Raw genomic sequence first — 26,658 nt, 5'->3', positions numbered from 1 at the left:
CCAAATATAAGGGTGTGGAGCACCTGATGCTTCTAGAAGCTTTTTGTTTTTGTTTTGTTTGTTTTGGTTCAGGAAGCTCTGTCAAGTTTAGGGGGCTTATCGGATCAGTAAGTCGAAAGGCCTGGGACTTCGTTGGTGAAGAAAGAATGACCCTGAAGAATTATCGACTGGATTCCTACCTAAAAAGAGGCAGTCTTATCTTCTGCCGAGGAAGTTACTAACACACCTATCTAATTACTCCTGAGAACAGAGATACATCCAAGGCAAAGGAAGGAAAATCAATTGGTTAGTATTTCCAGATACAACGAGAATATGTGGTTCCTGTCTCACCAATCAACACAACTTCCAATTTCAAAACTTAATCAGTTTTACCCATGATACCAGTAGCAACAATAACAAAGGCTTGTACATGAGAAAAACAAAGACAGTGGTTGAATTACTGATGTCTGCTCTTACTAAGCCGAGGTAAACTACATTATGGTATATGTTTAAATGGCTTTACCTTATTGCAAAGTGGCAATCTCAGAAGTAGATGTGATTTTAGAACTTTAGTTACCATTCTGGAGTTATTTCCACTGACTTCTCACTTCTCCAGGACACTTTCCTTTGGCATGTATTTTCTGGTGTTTAGTAAGATTAGAACTCCCACGGAAGGCTTTCCCACACTCCTCACACTCATACGGCTTCTCTCCAGTGTGGATTCTCTGGTGATGGATGAGGGTGGAGATTTGGCTGAAGGCTTTCCTGCATTCTCCACACTCATAGGGCTTTTCTCCAGAGTGAATCCTCTGATGATTGATAAGGGCGGAGTTCACGTAGAAGGCCTTCCCACACTCCTTACACTCATATGGCTTTTCTCCTGTGTGGATTCTCTGATGTTTGATGAGGGCTGAGCTCACGCTGAAGGCTTTCCCACACTCGACGCACTCATAGGGCTTTTCACCAGAGTGTATTCTCTGATGCTTGATAAGGTCTGAGCTCACACTAAAGGCTTTGCCGCACTCATTACACTCATAGGGTTTCTCCCCATTGTGGATTCTCTGGTGGATGATCAGGTGTGCCCTCACGCTGAAGCCTTTCCTGCACTCGTTACAAGTATAGGGCTTCTCGCCAGTGTGGGTTCTTTCATGCACTGTGAGGGTTGAGCGCACACTGAAAGCTTTTCCGCAGTGATCACACTCATAGGGTTTCTCTCCAGTGTGGATTCTCCGATGTCGAACAAGGCCTGAGCTCTGAGCAAACTTCTTTCCACATTCACTACATGTGTGCCGTCTTCCTTCTGTGGGCCTATCCTCATGCTTTTGTACCTGGTTCGTACACTGGGAAGTTTTTTCATACTCGGGAATCCGTAATGTATCCCTATTATATATGCTGGCGATCTGCTGGTGTGGGTCCATTCTTACAAAAATCTTCCCTTCAGAATTGCCACCTTATTCATACTACTGGCCTTGATTCCTGAAATAATAACAAACAGACTTTCAAATTGTATTTATTCCCTGCTGCTAAAGCAGTAAGACAGGATACAGACTTACCTAGAACTCTCAAACATGTTTGATAAACCCAGGACACACCACTTGTATTACAGTCAGGTCAGATGTTTTATTTAGTCTGTACGTCGTAACATATTACAAAACTAACAGAATGAACATCTGACTCAAACACCTATTTAAATTCTATCCTTTATAAAGGTACCTAAAGCACAGAATCTGGAATATAAGTGAATATAAAAATAATACATAGTTCCCACTTACAGAGACTTTCTATCATATTTAACTAAATTGGGACACAGGACAGGAATTAAAGAGATTTGTGGACAGTAGAGCAGATGAAGAAGTATTCAAACAGAGAAGGCAAAAGAAGCAGAAATTCAACTGATAGTAAGTCTGGGAAAGTGACAGTACCATCACTGACAGCTGTGTTTTTACCATTCACGAAGTCCACGTGATTCGGGCTGTAAGAGAAACACGGGATAAAAGCAGCTCTGCCTCTTGCTACGCTACTGCTGTGGCTGCTGCTGCTGGGACAGCACCTGGCACCAGGGATGCTCCGTCTCCCATGGAACTGTGACAGAACAGACCCCTCATCTCTCCCCAGAATGGGGCTCCTTCAGCCCTTTCCATCTTGACAGCTCAGACCAAGGTGCGGAAGCCTGGTGGATTGTCACCATTCTCTTATCCCCTGGGACCAAACCCAATTCTGTCTCCAAACTTGGTAGAAGTTTTGCCGCAAACTCAAATTACACATACTATATCCTCTTTGCTCCTTTCCATTTTACAAATTGTTTTACGTCTCAACAGTAGTAAGTGGACAGCAGATACCCTTGATATGATGAGAATGGCACTTCATCTTTGGGGTCGTCCTCTCCCAAACCTCTAACATCAGTAAAATAATGAGAAACACCAGTCAAACCCCAAATGAGTGGCATTCTACAAAAAAAGTGGACTCCTCAAAACTGTCAAGATCCTCAAAGACAAGTCAAGTCTGAGAAACTGTCACACCCAAGAAGAGCCTGAGGAGATGTGAGATGTGACAATTAGAAATAATATAGATCCTACATGGGATCCTGGAACAGAAAAAGGACAGTAGGTAAAAAATGACTAAAATGTGAATAAAGTATGGATTTTAATAATAATCAACAATGGTTCAATATTTCCCCTATTATTAATGTAAAGCATTAATAATAGGGGAAACTGAGTGTGGTGTATATAGGAACTCTCTGTACTATCTTCACAATCTTTCTGTAAGTCTAAAATGTCTAGAGTATCCAGAAACTATTCTTAAAATTTTATTTAAAATCTGTCTATGCCGGGAGCCTGGTTGGCTCAGTCACAAGAGCATGAGACTTGATCTTGGGGTCATGTTGAGTGTAGAGATTACTTAAAATAAATAAATAACCTTAAGGGGCACCTGAGTGGCTAAGTGGGTTAAGCATCTGCCTTTGGGTTGGGTCATGATCTCAGGGTCCCAGGATTGAGTCATGCATCAGGTCCCTGCCCAGCGGGGAGTCTGCTTCTCCCTCTGCCCCCTGCTTGTGCTCTCTCTTTCTATCTCTCTCAAATAAGTAAAATCTTTAAAAAAATAAAAATAAACTTCAAAAAATTTGTCTATGCATAAGGAATAACACGGAGGACATTAGGAGAAGGAAAGGATAAGTGAACTAGGGGAAATCAGAGTGGAAATGAACCACAAGAGACTGTGGACTCTGAGAAACAAACCGAGGGTTTTGGAGGGGAGGGGAGTGGGGGATGGGTGAGCCTGGTGGTGGGTATTAAGGAGGGCACGGATTGCACGGAGCACTGGGTGTGGTGCATAAACAATGAATCTTGGAACAATGAAAAAAATTAAATTAAATTTAAAATATATTTGTCTATGGGGCACCTGGGTCCAGTCACTAGTATCTGCCTTTGGCTCAGGTCATGATCCCAGAGTCCTGGGATTCAGCCCCCTATCAGGCTCCTTGTTCTACAGGGAAACTGCTTCTCCCCTGCCTGCAGCTCCTCCTGTTTGTGCTTGCTGTCTCCCTCTCTCTTTCTCTCTGTCAAATAAATAAATAAAATCTTTTTAAAAAATTGTCTATGCAACACAAAGAAATGGAAAGATATTCCCTGTCCACAGATTAGAAGAACAAATATTGTAAAATGTCTAGACTACAGGGGCGCCTGGGTAGCTCAGTCGGTTAAGCATCTGCCTCTGGCTCAGGTCATGATACCAGGGGCCTGGAACTGAGCCCCACATCGGGCTCCCTGTTTGGAGGGCAGCCTGCTTCTCCCTCTCCCTCTGCCATTACCTACCCGCCCTGCCACCCCACCCCCAGCTTGTGTTCTCTGGCTCTTTCTGTCAAATAAATAAAATCTTAAAAAAAACAACAACACACGTCTATACTGCCCAAAGCAATCTACACTTTTTTTTTTTTTTTAAAAGTATCTATTTATTTGACAGAGAGAGCTCACAAGTAGGCAGGGAGACAGGCAAGGGGGTGGGATGGGGGGGAAGCAGGCTCCCTGCTGAGCAGAAAGCCCGATATGGGGCTCGATCCCAGAACCCTGGGATCATGACCTGAGCCGAAGACAGAGGCTTAACCCACTGAGCCACCCGGGCGCCCCCAATCTACACATTTAATGCAATCCCTATCAAAAAACCAACAGCATTTCCACAGAAATAGAACAAACTATTCTTAAGTTTGTATGGGAGCACAAAAGACCCCCAACATTAAAAGCAATCTTGAAAAGAAAAGCAAAGCGGGAAGCATCACAATTCCAGGCTTCAAGTTATATCACAGAGCTGTAGTCATCAAGAAAATAGACACACAGTCAATGAAACAGAACAGAAAACCCAGAAATGGACCCATACCTATATGGACAACTAATCTTTGACACAGCAGGAAAGAATATCCAGTAGGAAAAAGACAATCTCTTTAACAAATGATGTTGGGAAAATTGGATAGCCACATGCAAAAGAATGAAACTGGACCACTTTCTTACACTGCACACAAAAATAAATTCAAAGTGGTCGAAAGCCCTAAATGTGAGATAGAAAACCGTCAAAAGCCTACAGGAGAACACAGGCAGTAACTTCTTTGACATTGGCGGTAACAACTTCTTACTTGATATGTCTCCTGAGGCAAGGGAAACAAAAGCAAAAATGAACTATTGGGACTACATCACAACAAAAAGCTTCTGCACAGCAAAGGAAGCAATCTACAAAGCTAAAAGGCAAGCTATGGAATAGGAGAATATATTTGCAAATGCTGTATCAGATAAACAGCTAGTAACCACAATCTTTTTTTTTTTTTTTTTAGATTTTATTTATGTATTTGACAGAGAGAAATCACAAGTAGATGGAGAGGCAGGCAGAGAGAGAGAGGGAAGCAGGCTCCCTGCGGAGCAGAGAGCCCGATGCGGGACTCGATCCTAGTAACCACAATCTTTAGAGAACTTACACAACAGCAACAAAATAATCCAATTAAAAATTGGACAGAAGACATGAACAGACATTTGTCCAAAGATATGCATGTGGCCTTGGGGTGCTTGGGTGGCTCAGTGGGTTAAGCATCTGCCTTTGGCTCAGGTCATGATCTCAGGGTCCTGGGGTTAAGCCCTGCATCGGGCCCCCTGCTCAGTGGGAAGTCACCTTCTCCCTCTCCCTTTGCCTCCCCTGCCCAGTTCCTGCTGTCTCCCTTGAATACATAAAATCTTTTTTTTTTTTTTTTTTTATATTTTTTTTTTAAAATTTTTTTTTTTTTTTTTAATTTATTTAGTCAGAGAGAGAGAGCGAGAGCGAGCACAGGCAGACAGAGTGGCAGGCAGAGTTAGAGGGAGAAGCAGGCTCCCCGTGGAGCAAGGAGCCCGATGTGGGACTCGATCCCAGGACGCCGGGATCATGACCTGAGCCGAAGGCAGCTGCTTAACCAACTGAGCCACCCAGGCGTCCCTGAATACATAAAATCTTAAAAAAAAAAAAAAATTAGAACTGAAAAAAAAAAGATACATATGTGGCCAATAGACACATGAAAAGATGCTCAAGGGCTCTGGGGTGGCGCAGTCAGTTAAGGGTCTGACTCTTGGTTTTGATTCAGGTCCTGATCTCAGTGTCATAATATTGAGCCCTGCTCAGTATGGATTTTGCTTGAGATTCTCTCTCCTGCTGCCCCCTCCTCCTTGTGCTCTCATTCTAAAATAAACAAATAAATCTTAAAAAAGAAAAAAAAAGATGCTCAACATCACTCATCATCAGGGAAACGCAAATCAAAACCACAATGAGATACTACCTCATACCAGTCAGAACGGCTAAAACTAACAAGTCAGGAAACAACAAAGGTTAATGAGGAAACAGAGAAAGGGGAACCCTCCTACACTACTGGTGGGAATGCAAGCTGGTGCAGCCACTCTGGAAAACAGTATGGAGGTTCCTCACAAAGTAGAAAACAGAGCTCCCCTACAACCCAGCAATCGCACTGCTGGGTATTTACCTGGAGAATACAAAAACACTGAGTCAAAGAGATACAGGCACCCCGATGTTTAAGCAGCATCGTCTCCAACAGCCAGAGTATGGAGCCCAAATGGCCACTGACTGATGAATGGGTAAAGAAGAAATGTCTGTATATATACATAATGGAATATTACTCAGCCAGAAGATGAACAAAACCTCGCCAATTGCAACTTCATGGATGGAACTAGAGAGTATACTATTCTAAGTGGAGAGAAAGACAAATACAGCATGATTTTACTCATATGTGGAAGTTAAGAAATATAAAACAAAGGGAAGATAAGAGAAAGAGACAAATCGAGAAACAGACTCTTTATCACAGAGAACACAATGATGGCTACCGGAGGAGGGGGTGGGGAGATGGGTTAAACAGGTGATGGGGATCAAAGAGTACATTTGCCATGATGAGCACCTGACGGTGTACAGAATCGAGGATTCACTCTTATACACCTGAAACGAGTATAATACTGTAGGTTAACTAGCTGGAATTAAAAAAGATAAAAATTTTAAAAATGAGTGTTTTTGAATAGGCTAATATACCCGTTGAAAAGTCAAAATGCTCTAAAAAGACAATTAGAAAGTCTTGTTTCCACCAAGATCCTCCTCAGTTTACCACCCAAGAAGTAAGCATTTTTATTAGTTTGTTGTGACTTTGAATGTTTCTTTATATAAACATGTATTTTTTAAAAAGATTTTATTTATTTATTTATTTGACAGAGAGAGACACAGAGAGAGAGGGAACACAAGAAGGGGGAGCGGGAGAGGGACTCCCTACTGATCAGGGAGTCCAATTTGGGGCTCCATCCCCGGACCCTGGGATCATGACCTGAGGTGAAGGCAGACGCTCAACAACTGAGCCACCCAGGTGCCCCCAAATGTGTATTTTTTAAAGTATCTGGCTGCCTTGCTCCTGTTGTGCAGTGGGTTATGGAGGTTTCCACACAAGTCTGACACAGGTTTGTTGTCACGTGGACACTACCCTTCATGGCTTAGGAGCTGAACCATCTCTCACTGACACTGTTGTATCATGTTCCTCTAAGTAACAGCTCCCTAGTACACACTTCTTATCTCCTTTAATTCCGCAAAGATGACGTTACAGTCTTTCTCTCATATATAAGAAAACTTAGAAGCAGACAGATTTTTTGAGGTTGGACAACTAATCAAACAGCAGAGATGAAATTTGAACCCATATCCACGGCAGTCCCAAATCCTTCCACTTAGCACTCAGAAACTACTTCTTAAATTATAAACACTATTCCGATAAAAATACCAACTTTTTTAGAAGTAGATTTTAACGTTCACATAGATAAGTAAGTAAGCAAGACTCCCTGGAGAAACTGTGAAAAAGGAGGGCAATGGGGGTGCCTGGGTGGCTCAGTGGGTTAAAGCCTCTGCCTTCGCCTCATGTCAGGATCCCAGGGTCCTGGAATTGAGCCTCACATCCGGATCTTTACTCTGTGGGGAGCCTGCTTCCTCCTCTCCCTCTGCCTGCCTCTCTGCCGACTTGTGATCTCTGTCAAGTAAATAAATAAAATCTTAAAAAAAAAAAAAAAGGGCAACGAAGGAACACTTATTCTAAATTATCTTAAACAGATGATAAAGCCTCAGTGGGAGAGTGTCATACTGGTGAGTGAGACAAATGGCACAGAATAGAAAGTCCAGAAATAGGCGGAATCAGAGGCAGAAATTTAGCACTGAACAAAAGTACTAAATCAGTAAGAAAAAATGAGTAGAATCCTCAATAAATGTATGGTAAGAACAATGTAATCAACTGGAAATATGTTAAACTGGATTCCTTCCTTGGTCTATACACAGGTAAATATTCCAAATAAATTGAAGTTGTGTTACAAATGTAAACTATAAAAAGTACCATAGGAAAATGGGGCACCTGGTATATATCTCTTCCATACAGAGAACCAAAATTTCTGCAAGGTAAAAGAAACAAAACCACCTTAAGCAGACTCAAAGAAAAATAAGTAAAAAATGGGAAACATATATACAACTTATGGCTCAGACAACAGGCAGCAAACATGGAACTCTTAAACAATAACATACCGTGGAAATGGCAGCTGTGAGCTAGGTGCCCTACTTCTCGCTCCACCCTCACTTTGAATCAGATTCTGCTGAGAATTCATAACAATACACTTATCCTGATCTTGTTAAATAAGTTAAAAAAAAATCTCCCCAGGTCCCTCACTTCCAGAGCCTTCAGAAGACCACAGAATGTCAAACTTTTAACACTTACAACTCTCCTGTGGGGTAAAGGGTCCCTATGGTTGATATTTCAATGGCGTATTCTTGGGAAGGAGCTCAAGAGACAGTGATTCTTCCTTTGCTCCTAGAGCTGGTATTTCTTGCAACATTACTTCTTAAATGTGTGCAAGACCTGGGACCTGGAAAAAAATTAAACACAAGAAATTTGAATGAATCATTATATAAACAATTGAATCAAGAGAGCAGGCTCATCCCAGGGAGTTACAGAGAAAAATAATGACAACCAATATCTAGATACTACTTCTGTCCCTATAATCTTGATAACAATTCTAGGCAGGTGCTTTTATCATCCTCATTTACATTTGAGCAAATGGAGGCACAGAGAGATTAAGTGGTTTGGCCACAATCATGCGTTTAGACCTACATGCTCAAACATAGAAGAAAAATAAAAAAGACATGCCTCAGAGACTAAGAGTTTTATGAGGACTTAATGAATACCTCTCCCTTCCCCTGCTGCTGTCTGGGTTCATCCAATACAGCCACTTTCCCAACCACCCTTTGCCCTTCTGCTGGTTCCTGTCCCAGACCGGCCTGGCACTCCTCAGTCCTGAGGATGGTCAGAAACTGGCTTCAGCCACTGTCAACCAAGCTGCTGGAACCAGCTCTGAGACAAGAGTTTTTTGGTAACAGAATTCTTGAAACCAGCAAAAACAACTCTACTTACGCCACACAGTTTTGGAGTCTGCAATTTGGTAATAGTCCTCTCTCTTTTTTTTTTTTTTAAATTTACGATTTTATTTATTTGACAGAATAGGAGAGCACAAGTGGGGCGGGGCGCGGGAGCGGCAGAGGGAGAGGGAGAAGCAGGCTCCCCACTGGGCAGAGGGAGCTCCCTTGTGGGCTCGATCCCAGGACGATGGGATCATGACGTGGGCCAAAGGCAGAAGCTTAACCATCTCAGCCAGCCACTCAGATGCCCCTGGTAAGATTCCTCTTAGGCCCTTCTTCTGTAAAAGAAACACTATTTTACTCACAGAAAAAGCAAAGACTGCCATAGCTGCTACACTAACTACCGAGGGGATGGGAGGAAAGAACGCAAATAGGAGGCTAATTGGCAAAGAAAGGCTGTCACATCGCCTGCTGGGGTAGCCCGCGTGGCCTGTGCCACGGACTCTTCCCCCGCCGTCGTCGCAGAGCACTCCCGGGCCCGGAGAGAACAGCAGCACGGTGGCTGCGAGGCGGTTCTGCGCGGGAGTGGATGGAAAAGTGGCTGCTTTCGGGCACGGGCGATTATCTCCCGCCAAGCCAAAGTAGAGGTGTGCTCTGCTTTCAAGAGAAACGTCCTGGCAGAAGAAGTGGCAAGCGAAGCCTCTCTTAAAAACTCCTTTCGAGTCGTCCGCCGTGTCCCCCTTTCCTTTAGAAAGGCGAGCTGAGGGTCTACAAAGAGGGCACGGTGTTGGGACTCAATAAACCTCGGGAGGTCATAGGAAAGCCCAGGCTTACCCCAAGAGGGAGCAGCCCCGAAACGCGAGAAAACCCCTCTGGCCAGGCCGCACCTGGGCGTCGCCTCGCGGCCGGAGGGACAGACGTTCTGGCCCCAGCTGACTCCGCCCGGGAGAGGTAGGCTACACCTGCAGGTGCCGCCGAGCAACGTCCGCCATTTCGCCGCACGCGGACCGGAAGTCCCGGCACTTCCGCCCCCCCCCCCCGAAAACTCCGGCGGGCCCTTTAGAGACCCGGAGCGCCTGTGCCGCACTTCTCGCGAAGGTGCTTTCTGCTCCTGATTTTGAAAGTATAGCACGGACGACTCTTGAATTTTGAAACATCTCCAGGTGGGCCCTACAGGATCCCTAAAACCGACACGCGGGACTGTAGGAGCTCGGAAAACCAGAGCTGCAGATTCTCTGTTGTTTTAAATTAGGGACCAGGTCCAGGAGAGCAGGCCTTTTGAAACTTGACTGTGATAATACAGCAAACGCCCTCAAACTATTTCCGTAAGAATTTAACTCAAGACACCAGTCGGTATACTTGTATGGACATACAAGCTGATAAAAGGAGTTCCTAAAGTGAAACATTACAGTTGTAGGTACTAAATATGAATCCATCCCATGGCAGAGTACAAACTAAGAACATACTGTAAGGTTCAGACTTGAAGGTATAACCAGCTGGAAAAGAAATGGGCAAAGTAGCAGATCTCTTTCTACCTGTACCACCAACTTTAACGGTTGACCCAATGCAAACCACATGGCCCCTCTGGACCTCCACTTACAGAATGGGTTAGAAAATGATCTCGAACATCACTTCCCAGACTAGCATTCTACGGACTTTGAATAATTAAACACCAGAGAAATGCAGTCATTTTTTCGGTGTGTTTACACACTGAAACCAATTGTCTAACTTAAGCTGATCCTTTTCAAATCTGTTTAGGTGCCAAAGGGCTGCAAAAGATTAATGTTCTTTAAAAAACCTTTTTAGGGGTGTCTGGGTGGCTCAGTGGGTTAAAGCCTCTGCCTTCTGCTCAGGTCATGAACCCAGGGTCCTGGGATCGAGCCCCACATCAGGCTCTCTTCTAGGCAGAGAGCCTGCTTCTCCCTCTCTGCCTACTTGTGATCTCTGTCAAAAAACCACTTTTAGGGGTGCCTGGGTGGCTCAGTGGTTTGGGCTGCTGCCTTCGGCTCGGGTCATGTCTCAGGGTCCTGGGATCGAGCCCCGCATCGGGCTCCCTGCTCCGCAGGAAGCCTGCTTCCCTCTCTCTCTCTGCCTACTTGTGATCTCTGTCTGTCAAATAAATAAATAAAATCTTAAAAAAAAAAAAAAAAAACCACTTTTAACTATAGGAAATCCCATTTTCTCCTTAGTATCTGCCTTCCTATGTAAGATGGTCTGTTTAAAAACTTTATACAAGTGGGTATGTGTTTTACGTGGCAAACTCTTTAACATTCTGGCTTGCAGCTTCCTTGTAGTTAATTCTGTTTAGAGGGATTGCCAGAGGGACCGTTGAAGATTATGTGTTGTCCCCAAAGCTAAGTCGGTTATAAGTTAGAGGCCCCCTGCCGAAGTTTTATCTTTGATTCTACATAATGAGCCAAGATAGGGAAGGCTAGCACTAGATTTGTAGTCCTAGAACACCTATTTGGTAGAATGATGGATGCAGATCTGATGCTGAAAGCAACCTTGGAACACCATCCTCAATCATTTTATGGTTTACCATCACCCCAACATGTATAATGCTGTGAACTCCCATCATTTAAAGTTTTTTCTTTTCTAATCTTACATACTATGAAATATCTACATAAGATTCTTTTAAAGCTTGCCATAGTTAATTTTTCTAACTGCAGTGCTGGTATTCATCTCTTCTTTCTCCTATATATCTTAAATATATCTAGACCAGGGCTTCTCATGGCACTATTAAACATACACAGCTACACACTTCTTTTGTTGTGGGGGCTGTTTGGGCATGCAGGATGTTAAGTAGTATCCCTAGCCTCTATCTGCTGGATGCCAGTAGCATCACAACTGTCCACTGATGGTACAACCCAAAATATCTCCAGACATTGCCAATTTTCTCCACTTGAGAACCACTGGATATAACCTCAGATATAAAAGCCTATTCTCAGGCACTTTTGCAATGATAGCTTTAACACAGAAATCTCTAGTTTCTTATTATTTTCTCCCTCAATAAACAAATAAGTTTGGCTAAACAAATGGAGAGCTTCATATTTCAGTTTTTGCATATACTCTCCTAAAGCTGAGATTTTTTTTTTAAAGGTTTTATTTATTGGTGGGAGAGAGCCTGAGGCAGGGGAGGGGCAAAAAGGAGAGGGAAAGGGAGACGCAGACTCCCCACTGAGCGAAGAGCACTGATGATGCTGCAATGGATGTGGAGCTTGATCCCATGGACGCGGAGATCATGATCTGGGCCAAAGTCAGATATTTAACAACTGAGCCACCCAGGTGCCCCGGAAGTTGGATTTTTTAATCTTAGTCTGAGGAATAGGCAGTTATAGATATATGCGCAAAGTGGTAAGAGAGACATATAACCTTGAAAACAGCTTAAAAATTTCTGTAGAGAACTCTATAAATAATCCACACAATGATTTGACAAGCATTTATTAAACACCTACTGTGTGCTCAGCACTGTACTAGGCACTGGGGGGTGCAGAGATACAAATGTAAAATTCATCATTCCTGCCCTCAAGGAGCTTACAATTTAATTTTGGAAATAAATACAAATGTGAACTACAATACAGAGTGCTAGAAAATAATTACAAAGCAACATATTAGTAGTGCATGGACCACAGTACAAACTCAAAGGATAAGTGCTGAGGCAGCACCAAACAAGGGAGGTCTTAGTGTGAGAAGTCAGGGAACGCTCACTCAGAAGATACAAAGAAGCTAGGCTTGAAGGGAGTGATGAACAAGAACTGGGGCCAAAAACAATCTCAACAAAAGACACTGCATGAGAAAGGCACAGAGGCAAGGGCTTGTAAGACAACAGTGTGAACAAGAGGAGTTGAGCTGAATATGCCAGAAAATGAGGCAGAGGCAGATTAAGCATGAAGGGCAAAATAATGGTAGAACTTGGAACACTAGTGCTCTGATAAGAATTATCTGCCAAGTGTTCTGGACTAAAAATGGATTCTGAAGAGAATCACCTTAGAAGTATGGGGAGAGGGATCCTGAAAGCAATGAAATCTTGAAATTTCTTGAAATCTTGGAAGAATGAGATTACAATCACCTGGGCATCAGAATATATGGATCTGCAGAAGGCTAAAAGGGGATGGGAGAAATGTGAAAGATCCAGCCTCATGGAGAAAACTAAGAACTGGAATGTAGAGTGGAGAGCAGAAAAAGACAAAGACAACACTGAGATGGCGATAAGAAATAGGAAAGACAGGGCACCTGGCTGGCTCAGTCAGTAGAGCACAGGACTCAATATCGCAGTCATGAGTTTGAGCCCCACACTGGGTATGGAGCCCACTTAAAAAGAACAAACAAACATACATGAACGGCAGTAAGTCTATTCAGGATAAAGAAGATAAGCAATAATGCCTATTTAAAAGGAAAATGGGAGCTGGGGGATAAGCATGATGAGGTCTGTTTTCAAATACCAAGTTCTGTGGGTATCTGATCCACAGGGTGGGAAATATTAAGTTACTGAAATGAAATACACAAGATTAAGTGTAAACAATCGAAATAGGTAAGTACAAGTAAATACAGAAAAATACTGGATAAAATCAAGACATGAGGGTTATTTCCTGTGGAGAGGAGAAACAAGACCAATAAAGAAAAGCTAGAAATTGGAGAAAATGATCAAGAAGGACCCCACAAGCCAAAGAAGAGAATTCCTGGGTTGCAGGGTAAACTCAGGAGTGTGAAATATAGATCGAGAAGGACAAGAACTCAGAAAAGGCATTGAGATTTATCCACAGGACACTTAAGTGGAATACTGTGTGCAAATGCCAGTAAGAAGTTTCAAGAGTATAGTAATGAGAAAATGGGGTTGAGTGATGGATGGTACATTTGAAAAACTGTGAGTGATAGAAGAAAAAGAGAATGGCAGTTGGACATGGCAGTGAAGTGGAAGGTTTTCTACCCTTCATGCTGTAGGTAAATTTTACTGTCATCCCAAATGACCATATGCCTGGCCTGGCATGGCACATGGATATCACATTTCCCTCCACAATTCTAGTTCCCTGGGGCAGTTTAGGGAGAAATATACTTGAATCTGTACATTACTGCTTAATCCTCTGAGTTACTTTTTTTTTTAAGTTACTCTTTTAAACATGTTTTATGTGTACCACTTAACTTTCTAGTACTACAAACATCAAAAGTATCTATCAAAACAACATTTTTCAACCAATTTTCCAGTAATTGCAATGGATCTGTACTATACGATACTCTACGTTCCCTTCCCCAGTAGCTCTTATGTCCAGGGATACCAAATTTTCAGATGGCTGGCCAGGGTCAGGGTGTTCATTACAGACATGGTAGCACAGTGGGCAACAGCACAGGCTTGAGAACCTGGCACTGTAGGGCAGAGTCCCTGCTCTGTCACTTCCCAGCTCTATAATCTTGTAAGCCTTTTTCACTCACCCTTCTAAAGCCTATTTCATCATCTGTAAAATGTGGGATATATTATCTATCAGAACCATGAGAAATGCTTAGCATATGGCTTGGCACACAGTAAGTGCTTAATAAATGTCAGCTATTAGTATTTAGAGGCTCAGGACTGAGAGTAAAGCTAACTGCTCTGTATGGGAATCACCCACCACATTCTAGTGCTGCCATCTTGCTCAATGGCAGAAATCTTTGAAACCTAAGACACGTCTTCTAGGACTAAGTTGAATGGCCGCAGAGTTACAGAAGAACCACTTTATCATGATAGGCCCTAAAATGAGATCATGATGGGAGAAGAAAGTATTGGTGAATAGCTCATCTCAGATGAAGAGCATAAAAATAGAATCTGCAGGATATAAAGGAACTTAGCACATATCACTTAGTCAGGAGATCAAGATAAGGTCATAAAGATGGATCAACAACATTCTAGTACAAAGAGTGAGAAGTGGAGACCAAGAATGGACTTCTACATGTGCCCCCAAAGAAACAACAGCCTTTTCTACCTTCTTACACTATGCGGCCATTTTTGTATGTGGGCTAAACCAACCTTGATAGTTCCTTCAAGTCACAGTCTTTCCTTTTTTTTATTTTTTAAAGATTTAATTATTTGACAAAGAGAAAGAGAGAGGGATCACAAGTAGGCAGAGAGGCAGGCAGAGAGAGCGGGGGAAGCAGGCTCCCCGCTGAGCAGAGAGCCTGACATGGGGTTCGATCCCAGGACCCTGAGATCAGGACCTGAGCCTAAGGCAGAGGCTTAATCCATTGAGCCACCCAGGTGCCTGTCACAGTCTTTCCTTATTCTTCCCAGCATCACACTAATCTTTCTAGGCATATTTTATTTTCTCTGAATTCCTGCCAGATGCTTAGTAATTATAGATTTAAGTAGCATGACTACACATTACTGTGAGTAGAGAGATGTTAGCTGGTACTCTTACAGGCATTTCAGTATGTTGTTCTGAGAGCTTTTACCAGAATAGAAGACAAGTGCTCCTCAGAACTACGTGGGAGGACTGTGTGGATGTGTGCACATATTATCCCTCTGACGGTGTACCCGTCCTAAACAGTATCTGCACACAGGCAGCACTGGCAGAACTGGTATCTTACAGAGGGTAAAGGCACAACTGAAGCAGAGAGCAAGGATCTAGAAACTACCAGATTTATTTCTGGTTTCTTGAATTTTCAAGTACAAGGGAATGAGGAATGGAATTCCCTTCAAGTGCAAGGGAACCTATAGGCCAAAAGAAAAAAAAATAGGATAAGAAAACAAAGGATAATGGAAAGCACTGTTCTGAGAAAGTTAACCAAGGAAGCCACGATGACAAATGACAGACGGGTATCACTCACTCAGTGAAACAGGGGTGATGTTGTTAGTGATCAGGGTGGACCACAGTGGGTCAGAGAGGGGATTTTATAGAGAAGGAATTCATGACCCAAAAGGCAGACCTTTATGATGAAAGATTTTATGACCTTTTGAAAAACATCAATACATGTTAGTAAGTGTTCTTCCTGTTGAGTACAGTCAGTGTGAAGTTGTGTAACTTCTCCTGGCGTGCATCCTAGTCTCCTGAATAGGATTAGTGGAATCAATTCCAATTCTGAAAGCTGATTTTGGAAAAGAGCCAAAAGTAACTCCAGTCCAAATGTGATGAACAAGTGGGCAGTGGTCAAAAATGAGATGTTACTCAGAGGTCCAAGTCATAAAGATGGATCAAGTGCCAAATTTAAAGGACAAACCATGTTTGGATGCAGAGTCTGGTATGTTATTTAACCCAACCTTGTCACTTTACCGAATATCCTTTGGTACACTGAAAGCCTCCAAGAAAGATAGTGCCTGGTGATGATGAGTTAAGATACTGTGTCTGCTGGATTACATCATAGAGTACAACAGAATTTAGAAGATGAGGAGCTGTGAGGGAAGTATTCGACAGATTGCCACGGAGACACACAGAGCTAATGGCAAGAAACAGATGGAGAATGAAGGGTGAGGCGCTAAGGCCATCTGACGAGGTGGGAGCAGGGGGACGACAGGAGTGACAGACCGTCCTGTCAGGGGTTTGTGCAGACTGGTAAGAACCTGAGAGGGCAGTGCTGTAATGCGCCAGGCGAGCTGTGTGTACATTCTTTGTAAGGATTTTTAGGTCTTCTTCAAGCACCTCTGTCTCCCCTTTCTCCCATGTGATGCAGTAACTAGGACAGTGTCACCACCTCTGTGCACCACAGTGTACCGTGGGAAGGTGGAAAGGAGAGCCACAAGTCACCACAAGGTACAACCACCCGAGCTCAAGAGCAGCCAGGCTGAGTCTCCACTCACCTCTTTCTCTGCTTCATTCCCACAACCATCACCTCCTTTGCGGACACACGTACGGGGGCTGGGGGTGGTGAAGGATACGTATGGACGCTCAGTGACTCATTGGAGTCAGGGAAGGTGAGATATGAAGAAAAATGCTGCAGTGCTGTTAAAAATATAGCATTCTGAGTTTGCGTGGGAATATGGGTTTCCACTGACTATCAGGAACATCAGAATAAAACAAAACGCACACTTAAGCAAAAAATACATTAAGTGTCTGTAAAAATTTTCCCTAGAACTAGGTTCTTAGGAAGCTAAGTACAAAATAAACTTCACACAGAGGCTGCTTCAAACTCTAAAGTGGCTTCTCAGATCAGATTTGCAGCACAAGTGCACCTCAGGGAGGTAAACGGGGGAAGGGGATCACAGGAGACGGGAGGAAGCAGAGGAACCAGGAGTAGCCTCTCTCAAAACCTACAACTACTCCTCAAAAGACAGAATTAAGTGCCTCCATGACAAGCAACTTGCTCTAATGCTATTTTGTTTCTAAAGGATACATCAGGCCATCAGGAGCTCCACTCCCTCAGACACCTCCCCGGACAGTCAAGCTAACTCACCTCACCAAGGCACTGGCCCAGACTACTGAAGAGCTACTCTAATCCGCCACGACGATCCGTTCTGACTCTGGTGAGGTTGCAGTGATGACACACTTTCTTTTTACTACACTGAAAGAGCCCTCACCAGCATGTGGTTTCTCTAATGTGGAATAATGCCCAAACTAGGACTGTGCTTTGTTCCTAAACTCCTATGGATTCAGATTTTTCTCCACTGTGGATTCTCTGATGCCGAATGAGACTTGATCTCTGAATAAAGGCTTTCCCACACTCATTACATTGATAGGGCTTCTCCCCTGTGTGAATTCTCAGATGCTGTATGAGGCCCGTGTTCCCATTGAAAGCTTTCCCACATTCTTTACATTTATAGGGTCTTTCTCCAGTGTGGATTCTCTGATGTTCAATAAGGCCTGACTTCTGACTGAAGGCCCTCCCACACTCATTGCATTTGTAGGGTTTTTCCCCAGTGTGGCTTCTCTGATGGCCAATAAGATGTGAGCTCCGCCTGAAGGTTTTCCCACACTCATCACACTCATAGGGCTTCTCCCCGGTGTGGATTCTCTGATGTCCAATGAGGTGAGAGCTATGACTGAAAGCCTTCCCACACTCATTACATTCATAGGGTCTCTCCCCACTGTGGATTCTCTGGTGCAGAATAAGGCCCGCACTCTGACTGAAAGCCTTCCCACACTGATTGCACTGATACGGCTTCTCCCCAGTATGAATTCTCTGGTGCAGGATCAGGCCTGTGTTTTGACTGAAGGCTTTACCACACTCCTTACAGTGATAGCGCTTTACTTTGTTGTGGATATCCTGATGGGAAAGAAGGGCTGACCTGTAACTGAAGGCTTTACCACACACATTACACTGATAGGGTTTCTCCCCAGTGTGGATTCTCCAGTGGCGAACAAGGCCCGAGCTCTGAGCAAAGCTCTTCCCACATTCATCACATTTATGTCGTCTCTCCTGGGTGGGATTTCCCCGCTGCCTCTCTAATCTGCCCAGAAGATCTCGGGCTTCTCCATGCTCAAGACCCCCGATAACATCCCCGTTGCATTTGGCAGCTGTCTCTCCATGTGGTTGGAGTCCAGTAGATATTACCTGTTTCGAAGATAATTCCCTGTTCTCATTCCTGGTCTCACCACCTGAAATTAAAATGGGGCAAACATCAAGCCAATGTCACTTTCTATTCTCTATGTTAAAAAGGAATCGAACATCAGGGAAATATACATGGAAAACTGGCAGGACACACAAAGCTGCCACCTGCCTCCAAATGCTGTCACAATACAGAAGGAGAAGCAAGCAGGGTCAAACACAAGTACCACAGGCCAAATGGGGAAGAAGTGCCAGGAACGAAGTGGGGTTTGTGAGGTGGGGGGGCAGAAATGGAAAAAAGCCACAGTCACTGAAAGGGTGGAGCACAACGAGCTTAACAGGGTAAAATCCAGGTAAAGATTTCATGGGACTGGGAGCAGAAAAAATGAGTCCCACGGCACATAACAGTAGCCAAGGTACATCCTGGCTTGGAGAGCTGAAGTCCACTTTATAGCACTGTTTCTCTCTGTTAGTTCCTCAGGAACTAAGTTTGAATTCAACAATGTCTTTCAGAAAGCTCACAGCTACCATCACATAACAACGAAACAAAACACCTTAACTGATAACAATAACCAGAGCTCTCCTTACCCAGGGAGAACATGTTTCGGTAATTCTCTGGCCTATTATCTCTACTGGGATCCTTCTGCGATGGATCAAGAAGCCACTCCTCTCGAATTAGGGACACAGCCATGTCTTCGATCTTCTCTAAAGTCTGAAAGAAAACAAAATCCCCATGAGGGACTGGCAATGTTCCATAGCCCCAGCCCAGAGCATCGGAGGTCCGCCAGGCTTGGAGAGGATCAAGAGGTGGGACGTACTGTGTAAAGCGATCTCAAGAAGCTTGGAAGAGGAGAGAAATGCACCAGATTTACTGGGGTTAGGGAAAATCAAGAAACAAGCAAAAAGAATCTGGGACAATTCCTGGTCAGTACGAGTACAGAGTGCAGACAGAAGGTAGATGCCACCCACGCTGTCAAGCGGAGCTACCGGGTTTCAGGGAGGAGGGGTACAACTCACCTGGAACCCTGCTGTGAGAAGTGTTGCTGTCATCTCCTGGTCTCCAGGACTTCCCTTCTGGGAAGGGGTAGGACTCTGAGAAGTAGAGATGGCTAAGAGAGGAGAAAGGAGCTGAGTGAGACCAGTGCTGTCCCGCAGCTGCAGCAGCCAGCGCTAACCCATTCTAAAGATGCTTGTATTTCAGAACATGTGCTTGCCACAGATTTTGCACATAAAATGCTGATGGACCCCGGGCTGGCTCAGTAGGAACATGCAGGTCTGCATCTCAGGGTCGTAAGTTGAAATCCCACGCTAGGTACAGAGGTTCCTTAAATAAACTTTAAAAAAAAAAAATCTTTAAAAAATAAAAAGTATAAAATAGAATGCTTATATCTTGGGCTCTGGGTCTATACCTATGGCTGCATAGAAGACAGCACTTTGATGTCCTACTCAGCCTGAAGTTACATGTCAAAAATAGAGTACTGATTTACTTTTTAAGATTTTTATTATTTTTAAAATTTATTTTGTGAGAGGCAGAGAGCAAGAGCAGGGGGAAGAGGGAGAAGCAGACTCCCTGCTGAACAGAGAGCCAATCCCAGGACCCTGAGATCATGACCTGACCTGAGCTGAAGGCAGGTGCTTAAATGACTGAGCTGCCCAGGTGACCCTGACTACTGGTTTCCTAATAGGAACTGCTTTACAGTTCTTCTTTCTCACCAAAGCTACTTTCTATCCTTGTGCCTCTGTATGGTGTTTCTTTTAAGTCCTCATCTCATTGGCAAATGGAATATGAGAACCAATTTATCTCTGTTAACTCTATTACCTCTCTGAAATGTCTACCATGACTGCCACTATCTGCTTCCTACAGATGTCAGACATTGCAATACCAAAATTAACAGACTACTGCATCTTGGGCAATAGGCTTTAGAACTTTAGACAATAGCCATATTACTAACTCAAATATTAAAAATCAGTTTACATGGAACAAACTACTATAAATCACATAAATGAAAAAAAAAAGGAATGTGGAGCAAGTATGAGAGGAGACTAGAACATCTTGTTCTGCAAGAAGGTAAGAAGTTCTCAAAAAATGATGGGGAAATCCAAAAGGTTGGAGGAGCCAGACTGAAGGGGCCTCCTCTGACCAAATCTGAGACAATTTATGCATCAAAATAAAGACTGTGACTAAATAAAGACACATATAGGTATTTTATTTCTGGAATAAAATAAGACCTTATGAGTCCATACTAACAAATAAAATAAAATAGGGAGGAGGGAACACTCTCTATCACAACACATAAATGTAGAAGGCATGACACAGAAAATCATCATTTGGTAAGTCTTAGTCATCACTGATTCATTCAAGCAGCATCAATGAAAATTAAACTCATGTTTTAGCAATAAAAGTTTGATGAGGACCAGATACTTAAACACACTCAAGAGTATCTCTCCACAAATTACTTACTAATTACAAAGGGAAAAATAGTAACTTTACAGTGATTAACCTAGCAAGAATAATTTTAACCAAGTCATCAAAGATGCCAACACGAGTAACAGGACAAATTCCTGTGGTGCGGCGGCAAAGGAGGCAACGGCCCTGCCGGGGTGCTCCAGCCACACACATACAACTGGAATTTATGTGTTAAGGAAACGTCACACAAACCCAAACTGCAGCCACTCTGTGAAATAACCAACCTGTATTCATCAAGAATGTCAAAGTCATGAAAGGCAAAGAAAGGCTGAGGAGCTATTCCAAATTAAAGGAGTCTAAAGAGACACGGTAACTGCCTGCAAAGGGTACTCTTGGCCTGGACTCCAGAGAACATTACTGGGACAACTGGCAACAGAAATATGAGCTGTTAGTACTGGATCAGCATGACATCTCCTAACTGTGATGCGTTTATTGTGGCTATCCAAGACAATGTTTTAGTGTGAGGAGTTATAGACTGAAACAGTTACAAGGAAAGTGGCATGATTCCAGCAAAACCCCCAAAACACCTCTGTTGTTACTACACTGGGATAAAGAAATGTGTGAAGATATAAAAATCCCCGAGTTCTTTCATTTGTTCATGAATTTACCAACGGGACCGACAGTCTGTCTTTGAAGCCTAGATAAACATTCAAACCCAGATCCTAGGACTGGTCTGTAAACAAAAATTCCACTTCCTGGTTTTCTAGGAACTCAACAGGCACTTTCTTTTCTACTCTCTCCTTGTCAATGAAATCTGGCCCCTCACCTCTCTCTTGCGGCCCTTGGGGCACTGGAGATTTGTGCTGGGTTGTCACAGATCGGAGCGGAGCATCTGGAAGTTCTGGTGCAGACTCTGAATGCACCACCTCCTCCCAGAGTCCATGTCCATGTGCACGGGCTGGGACCTGAGGACAATGGGACAGCTGCATTACAAGAAATTCCTTCATGCAAGGAAGCGAACAACATTACGAGGACCAAGAGCACAACAACAGGGCTATGTGCTTGTTAAAAGGAGAAGAATTTCATCTACTTCCTAAGGGCAGTGAGAACACAAACAAACATATCAATTAGCACCGAAAGGCATCATTTCTGCTGACGTCCTTCCTGCCTTTTGCACTTGCAAGGCATGGGAAGAGTGATAAACGGACACTTAAAGCAGGGCTATTAGACAGAAAAAACTTTTGGTAACACCAATGAAACCTGAGTTCTGGTCTAAGATCTGCCTTTCTGAGCGCCCAGAGAAATTCAAGTAACTGAGGCCCTCTGTGTAGCAGTTTCCCACCTGGCAAACAGGAACAATCATAGTCGCAAGGGTGTTATGAGGATAAAAAATGTACACACAGCCTTCGCAAAAATAAAAAAAACTCTACAGATACAAGCCACGCTGAGCTAGAGCTGTGTCCATCCTCCTACAACAGAAACGGGACGACAGGCATTTATTCTCCTGCTGCAGAGCTCATGTCCCTCCAGGCCGCTTCCAGACCTCCCAGTCCCAGCGCGCACACCTCCTTCTGCTTACCGGCCGCCCTAGTATGTCAATCTGCCTTTCCAAGTCCTCCAGCAGGGTCACCACCTCCTCTCCATTCTCCAGCTGATGTTCCTTCACCAGCGTCTGCAGCTCCTCGGGCAGGATGGTCAGGAACTGCTCCAGCACCAGCAGCTCCAAGATCTGCTCCTTGGTGTTCAAATCCGGCCTTAGCCACTGATGGCAAAGTGCGCGGAGTTGGATCAGAGCTTCTCGGGGCCCTAACGTCTCCTGGTAGCATAACTTCCTGAAGCGCAGGCGGAACAGCTCTTGGCCGGGAGGGTTATTTTCATGCAGACTGGATTCCTGGTCCCAGCCATGATCTTCCTCTACCTTGACGATGACAAGGTCTCCCTCAGGAGCTTGGTCAGATGGGGACGGGGCTAACAACTTTCTTGATTCTGCTGCCATTTAGGGCTGGAGCAGCTCCGGAGGCTCTTCCCCACTACCTTCTTTATCTTCTCAAGAACCTTTCAAGGAGCTCTTCAGTCAGGGCAATACTTGGGGTAGAGAAACTGCCAAACAATATTAAAGCAAGACAAGTTTACTAAGACACCTTAACCAGCTTCTTACCACAGCATGTCCCTCGTGGCTCAGTCATTTAAGTGATCCTCTCCACCGTTCCGGAAGTAACTCCCTACCTCCTTAGCTTCCTGCCACACTGAACACCCATCAGGGCAATATTCCCTTCCTTCTGCTTCCTCTCTCTGGGGATGTGGTATACAGCAAAGTCAGGAAACCATGCAGACTGGGTCTAACTGAAGATCTGCACTTAACCTCAGCTGGTCCTCAAATGATGCTGATGAACTTTCAGCATTTGCTACCCCAGCAATACCATTTCTACCCATTTCAGCTCTCAACTTAGCCCTCACACTCAATAGATGAATCTCTGTATAATCTAGCTCAGGGTATTGTCTAGAACCGTCCTAACACCATAGGCTCTTCTCCACCGGAGTCATTATCCTACTGTGCTCTCCATCCTCCCCCACCCCCCGTCTCAAGGCTAACCACTTCCGCTGGGGACCTTATCTCCCTCTACAACTCTCTTTGGAGCACTGGTCCTGCCTCTCCAAGGAACCTAAATGCCCTAACACACCTGTGACCCAAGTCTAGTCCCACACACTAATGACCTTTTATAAATAAAAGCACACAGTAGGTAGTCTTTTGAGTCTGACATCTTTCACTTAGCATAATACATATGAGGTCATCAATGCTATAGAATGTACCAGCAGTTTATTCCTTATATGGATGTATGTTTATCCATTCTGAATTGAGAGATAATCTCAAGGCATTTTCAATTTTTGATGATTACAAGCAAAGCCACTATGAGTATCTACTATGGGTTTTTGTGTGAACATGTTTTCATTTCACCTGGGTTAATATCTAAAAGTAAAACCGCTGGGTCATATAGTAGGCATTTGTATAACTTTATAAGAAACTGCAAAACTGTTTTCTAAAGTGACTGTAACACTTTGCAATTCACCATCAGTATGTGAGAACAGCTATTGCTTCATATCCTGACAAACAATTGATATTGTTTTATTTTTAATTTTAGATATCTGAGTGTGTAATGGTATCTCACTATGATTTGCATTTTCCTTCTGACCAATAATGTCAAGCATCCTTTCACATACGTATTTGCCATCCGTAGATCTTTGGTGAAGTGTCTGCTCAAAAACTTTTGTCTGTTTTCAAAATTAGTTCTCTTTTGAGTTTGAGGATTCCTTATATATTCTGGATACAAGGCCTTTATAAGATATATGACTTGCAAGTATTTCCTCCTTTTCATACCTTCAACAGTGCCTTTCGAAGAACAGAAATCCTAACTTTTTGAAGTCAAACTGGTCAACTTTTTTTTCTTTTAGGGATTGTGCTTTTGGGGTCATATTTAAGAAACCTTTGCTTAATCCACGGTCACAAAGATTTCCTCCTGTTTCCTTCTAAAAGTTTTATAGTTTAAGTTTTACCTTAGGTCTATGATCCATTTTGAGGGGTTCTGGGGGAGGTTTGCTTTTTTAAGTAAAATCTACACCCAGCCTGAGGCTCAAACTCACGATCCCAAGATCAAGAGTTGTACACTCCACCTGAAGAGTATGAGCCAGGCAGGCGCCCCAAATTCTGAGTTAATTCTTACATAGACAGAGTTTGAAGGGTGAACAGCACACAGATACCAAATTGTTCCAGCGCCATTTGCAGAAAAGATTACTCTTACCCACTGAATTATCTTTGCTCGTCTTTGTCTAAAATCAATTGGCCATGTATGCGTGGATCTATTTCTGGAATCTCTGTTCTGTTCCACTGACCTACACCTTTATCCTTTCACCAAACCAAGCTGTCTTGATTACTGTGGCTTTCAAAATCTTGAAATCAAGTACTAAAGTTCTGCAACTTTATTGTGAATTTTAAAAATTGTTTAAAAAAATTTTTTTTAAGATTTTGTTTATTTGACACAGAGAGAGACATGGCTAGAGACGGAACACAAGGAGGGGGAGTAGGAGAGAGAGAAGCAGGCCTCTCACTGAGAAGAGAGCCCAACTCCGGGTTAGATCCCAGGATCCTGGGGTGATGACCCGAGCTAAAGGCAGCCACACAACGACTGAGCCACCCAGGCGCCCTGTTTTAATTTTTCTAATTCCATTGACTTCTGATATAAATTCCTACAAAAAGAAATCCTGGACTAGGATCTGCGCTGAATCTATAGCTCACTGACATTTTAATCTCCATTCTGTAAACACAGTCTGTCTCTCCATTTATTTAAGTCTTCCCTGATTGCTTTTGTTAGTGTCCAAACTACATATTCTTAAAGGACAAAATAAAATGTTTTCTCCTTTAAAATCCTTTCCTGGAGTGCCTGGCTGGCTCAGTTGGAAGAGCATGTGACTCTTGATGTCAGGTCCGTGAGTTCATGCACCACATTGGGCGTAGAGCTTACTTTAAAAAAAAAAAAAAAATCAAGTAAAATCCTTTCTTGATGACTCCACTTGGAAGTGATTGCCCTCTTCCTTATACTTGTTGCATAAATGTTTTATTATTTTACTTTATTTGTGATGGTCAAGTGATTTTTATTTTAGGAATATGCTAATACAAAATTGGAAAATGTATTCTCTCACTCATCATATTCATAGAAAAGATGCATAACTTGTTGTTTTTAAGGTTTTATTTATTTATTTGACAGAGAGAGATCACAAGTAGGCAGAGAGGCAGGCAGAGAGAGAAGAGGAAGCAGGCTCCCTGCTGAGAAGAGAGCCCAATGCAGGGCTCAATCCCAGGACCCTGGGATCATGACCTGAGCCAAAGGTAGAGGCTTTAACCCTGAGCCACCCAGGTGTCCCATAACCTGTTTTTTTTTTAACTTTTTTTTTACTTTTCTTGTAGTTATATATTATTAGTTGCAAGAAATTGTATATTCCCAATGAGTACAGATCTATATCTTTTATTTTATTGATCGAATTGAAGAATATGCAAAAGCCATTATTTATAATACCTAACACAGAATATATCTATATTTGCTGAAAAGCAAGGTTTGGATACGAACCTGGAGGTCCAAAGAGTTCACTAATAGGGTCCTATTTCTTTGTGGGATATGTCCTATGGCCTTTATCTTTGGTAACAGACATCACCTCTCACTGGCACTTAAAGTGGGTAAGTGGTCTTCCTGCCTTTTGGTTATTCTTTTATCCCATTTGTGCTCCACACTGCTGCCTGCTGCAAGTTGAACTGTGTGCTCCCAAAAAGATTATGCTGAGGTCCTAACCCCTGATCCCTGTGAATGTCACCTTATTTAGAAGTAGGGTCTTTGCAGATGTAATCATGTTAATTGAGGTTATACTAGAGTAGAGAAGGGCTTTAGACAGTCTGACTGGTATACTTTTAAGAGAAGAGACACAGAGATTGAGACATATGAAGACAGGGCCATGTGAACACAGACACAGAAGAAAACTATGTGACTACAGAGGCAGAGATCAGGAGTTAGGCAGCCACAAGCCAAGGAATGCCAGTAACAACCAGAAGCTAGAAGAGCATAGCCCTACCAACCCCTTGACTTTGGACTTTTGGCATCCATAACTGTGAGAGAATAGATTTCTGCTGTGTTAAGCCACCCAACTTGTGATACTTTGTTATAGTTATGTCACCCTATGAAATTAATAATGTGCTAGAGAGACTGTTTTAACAAATATGTAATACATGTCATGACTTTAAAATCTTTCAACAAAGAGGGGCGCCTGGGTGGCTCAGTGGGTTAAGCCGCTGCCTTCGGCTCAGGTCATGATCTCAGGGTCCTGGGATCGAGTCCCGCATCGGGCTCTCTGCTCAGCAGGGAGCCTGCTTCCCTCTCTCTCTCTCTCTCTCT

The 26,658-nt window shown here is 43.3% G+C and overlaps 2 protein-coding genes across 5 annotated transcripts in view; both read right to left on the bottom strand.

Annotated features, from left to right (window-relative positions):
- The window catches only part of LOC132017711 (zinc finger protein 239-like), a 16,313-nt gene extending 7,997 nt beyond the window's left edge, over positions 1-8,316 (bottom strand). For 2 of the 3 annotated variants that reach the window (XM_059399677.1, XM_059399678.1), the window contains exons 1-2: positions 8,231-8,316; positions 503-1,455 (exon numbers count right to left, since the gene is read on the bottom strand). In XM_059399677.1, coding sequence (XP_059255660.1) covers positions 567-1,397 — 831 coding nt within the window. In that variant the 5' untranslated portion in view covers positions 1,398-1,455; positions 8,231-8,316 and the 3' untranslated portion in view covers positions 503-566. The remainder of the gene's footprint in view (positions 1-502; positions 1,456-8,230) is intronic. The other variant, XM_059399679.1, reaches the window with a different exon arrangement.
- Positions 8,297-26,658, bottom strand: part of ZKSCAN8 (zinc finger with KRAB and SCAN domains 8) — a 20,692-nt gene continuing 2,330 nt past the window's right edge. The window contains exons 2-7 of one of the 2 annotated variants that reach the window (XR_009404371.1): positions 22,302-22,822; positions 21,549-21,687; positions 19,333-19,424; positions 18,904-19,027; positions 16,631-18,365; positions 8,297-8,378 (exon numbers count right to left, since the gene is read on the bottom strand). Coding sequence is in view for 1 of the 2 variants with exons in the window: in XM_059399636.1 (XP_059255619.1) it covers positions 17,404-18,365; positions 18,904-19,027; positions 19,333-19,424; positions 21,549-21,687; positions 22,302-22,718 (1,734 nt within the window). In the remaining variant the exon portion in view is untranslated. Of the gene's footprint in view, positions 8,379-12,269; positions 18,366-18,903; positions 19,028-19,332; positions 19,425-21,548; positions 21,688-22,301; positions 22,823-26,658 lie in introns of those variants that run through there. The other variant, XM_059399636.1, reaches the window with a different exon arrangement.

This window comes from Mustela nigripes, chromosome 5 (genome assembly GCF_022355385.1).
Source record: "Mustela nigripes isolate SB6536 chromosome 5, MUSNIG.SB6536, whole genome shotgun sequence".
Taxonomy (NCBI): domain Eukaryota; kingdom Metazoa; phylum Chordata; class Mammalia; order Carnivora; family Mustelidae; genus Mustela; species Mustela nigripes.
Note: the sequence above shows the minus strand (reverse complement) of the source record. Positions and strands in the feature narration are given on the sequence as shown.